The 1,209-nt window shown below is 43.0% G+C and overlaps 1 protein-coding gene across 1 annotated transcript in view; it reads right to left on the reverse strand.

The window, feature by feature from the left end:
- BMX (BMX non-receptor tyrosine kinase) overlaps positions 1-1,209 on the reverse strand; it is a 51,816-nt gene that overhangs the window by 31,985 nt on the left and 18,622 nt on the right. Inside the window, 1 exon segment of the mRNA XM_019529283.1 lies at positions 345-424. Within this exon segment, the coding sequence (XP_019384828.1) occupies positions 345-424 (80 nt within the window).

A 1,209-nucleotide genomic window follows, 5' to 3' on the forward strand; every position in this document is an offset into this window, starting at 1 on the left:
TTTTTTTTTTTTCTCTTTCTAACCAACCCAGCCATTACATTAATCTCTGATAAAACCTATTCTTGGAGATGATGTTCTATGTTCAGCTGGCAAGGAAACCAAACCTGTGTGCTCTGCCTCCTGCAAGGAACTTTTCTCTTCAGAGCTTAATGTCATACCTCACTAGGCTCAGTGCAGAGGGATAGCAAAGCTAAAGCATGCATGAATGATGTTTTGAAGCTGCTAATTCAAGTTGCCTAACATTAGTTTAGGTATGATAAATAACTTCAGTACTGGAGAACTGCCATAAGGAACACACCCATAGAGCAAGCAATAGAAATAATACAAGTCTTCTGAATACTCACTCAAGGGCCATGCTGAATACAGATACTGTGTACTTTCCTGCTTGGCTAGATTTTCGAACCATAAAAGAACCTTCTTTTCCCTAAAAGCCAAATGTAATAAGAAGCATCAACTGTTAGCAAACATTCTGAAACAGCAGTTTTGCCTTGGTACATTTCCTTCTATAATGTCTTAAACTCGCATCAGTTTTCAATACCCACCATATTGTTGACTGACTGAACAGCTAGTACATTTACATCTTTAGGCTATTTTTAATATGAACTACAGTTAAATTATTTCCCTCCCTGCTACTCTAGTCCCTACTCAAGCTGGCATGATCACTTTCTGCTGCTGTGATGGCTTATCAGGATTCTGACTTTCATTTTGAATTTTTTAGGAGTATGATTTGCAACTGCCTCATTCATGTGCCAGAACTGTGTATGTGCACATGTGTGGATGGAAGTAGATGCTCCTGGGTCCAGGTGCACACTAAAATTGATTTTGCAAGATGAAGAGCAACCTCATGCGTGAGTGACTGGTGCCTCCTGAACCTGGAAGGGGCACCCACAGAAGCTGCTGACCCTGTCACGGAGGGCACCAGCCCTACCAACAGCATCAGTGTCAGCCATCAGGGGGTCCACTGTCCATGTGCACCCCCATGCACCCTGTACCAGTTGCCTATGACCTTGGGTTTTTAAATGAAACATGAGGGTGTTGGAATTGTTTGGCACTTTTTCAGTATCATGCCTTCAGTGGTTAGTCCTCCTGCTGACCTCTAGCAGCCCTTTAAGTGGGACTGTCCCTTTCCTAATTTATAGTTCAGACAGCTGGGAAGGAATGCTGGGCTATGGCTCTAGAAGAGCTGTGCACTACAGAAACCTCAGAGAC

This window comes from Crocodylus porosus, unplaced genomic scaffold (assembly GCF_001723895.1).
Source record: "Crocodylus porosus isolate Cpor-Errol unplaced genomic scaffold, CroPor_comp1, whole genome shotgun sequence".
In the NCBI taxonomy this organism is placed as follows: Eukaryota; Metazoa; Chordata; order Crocodylia; family Crocodylidae; genus Crocodylus; species Crocodylus porosus.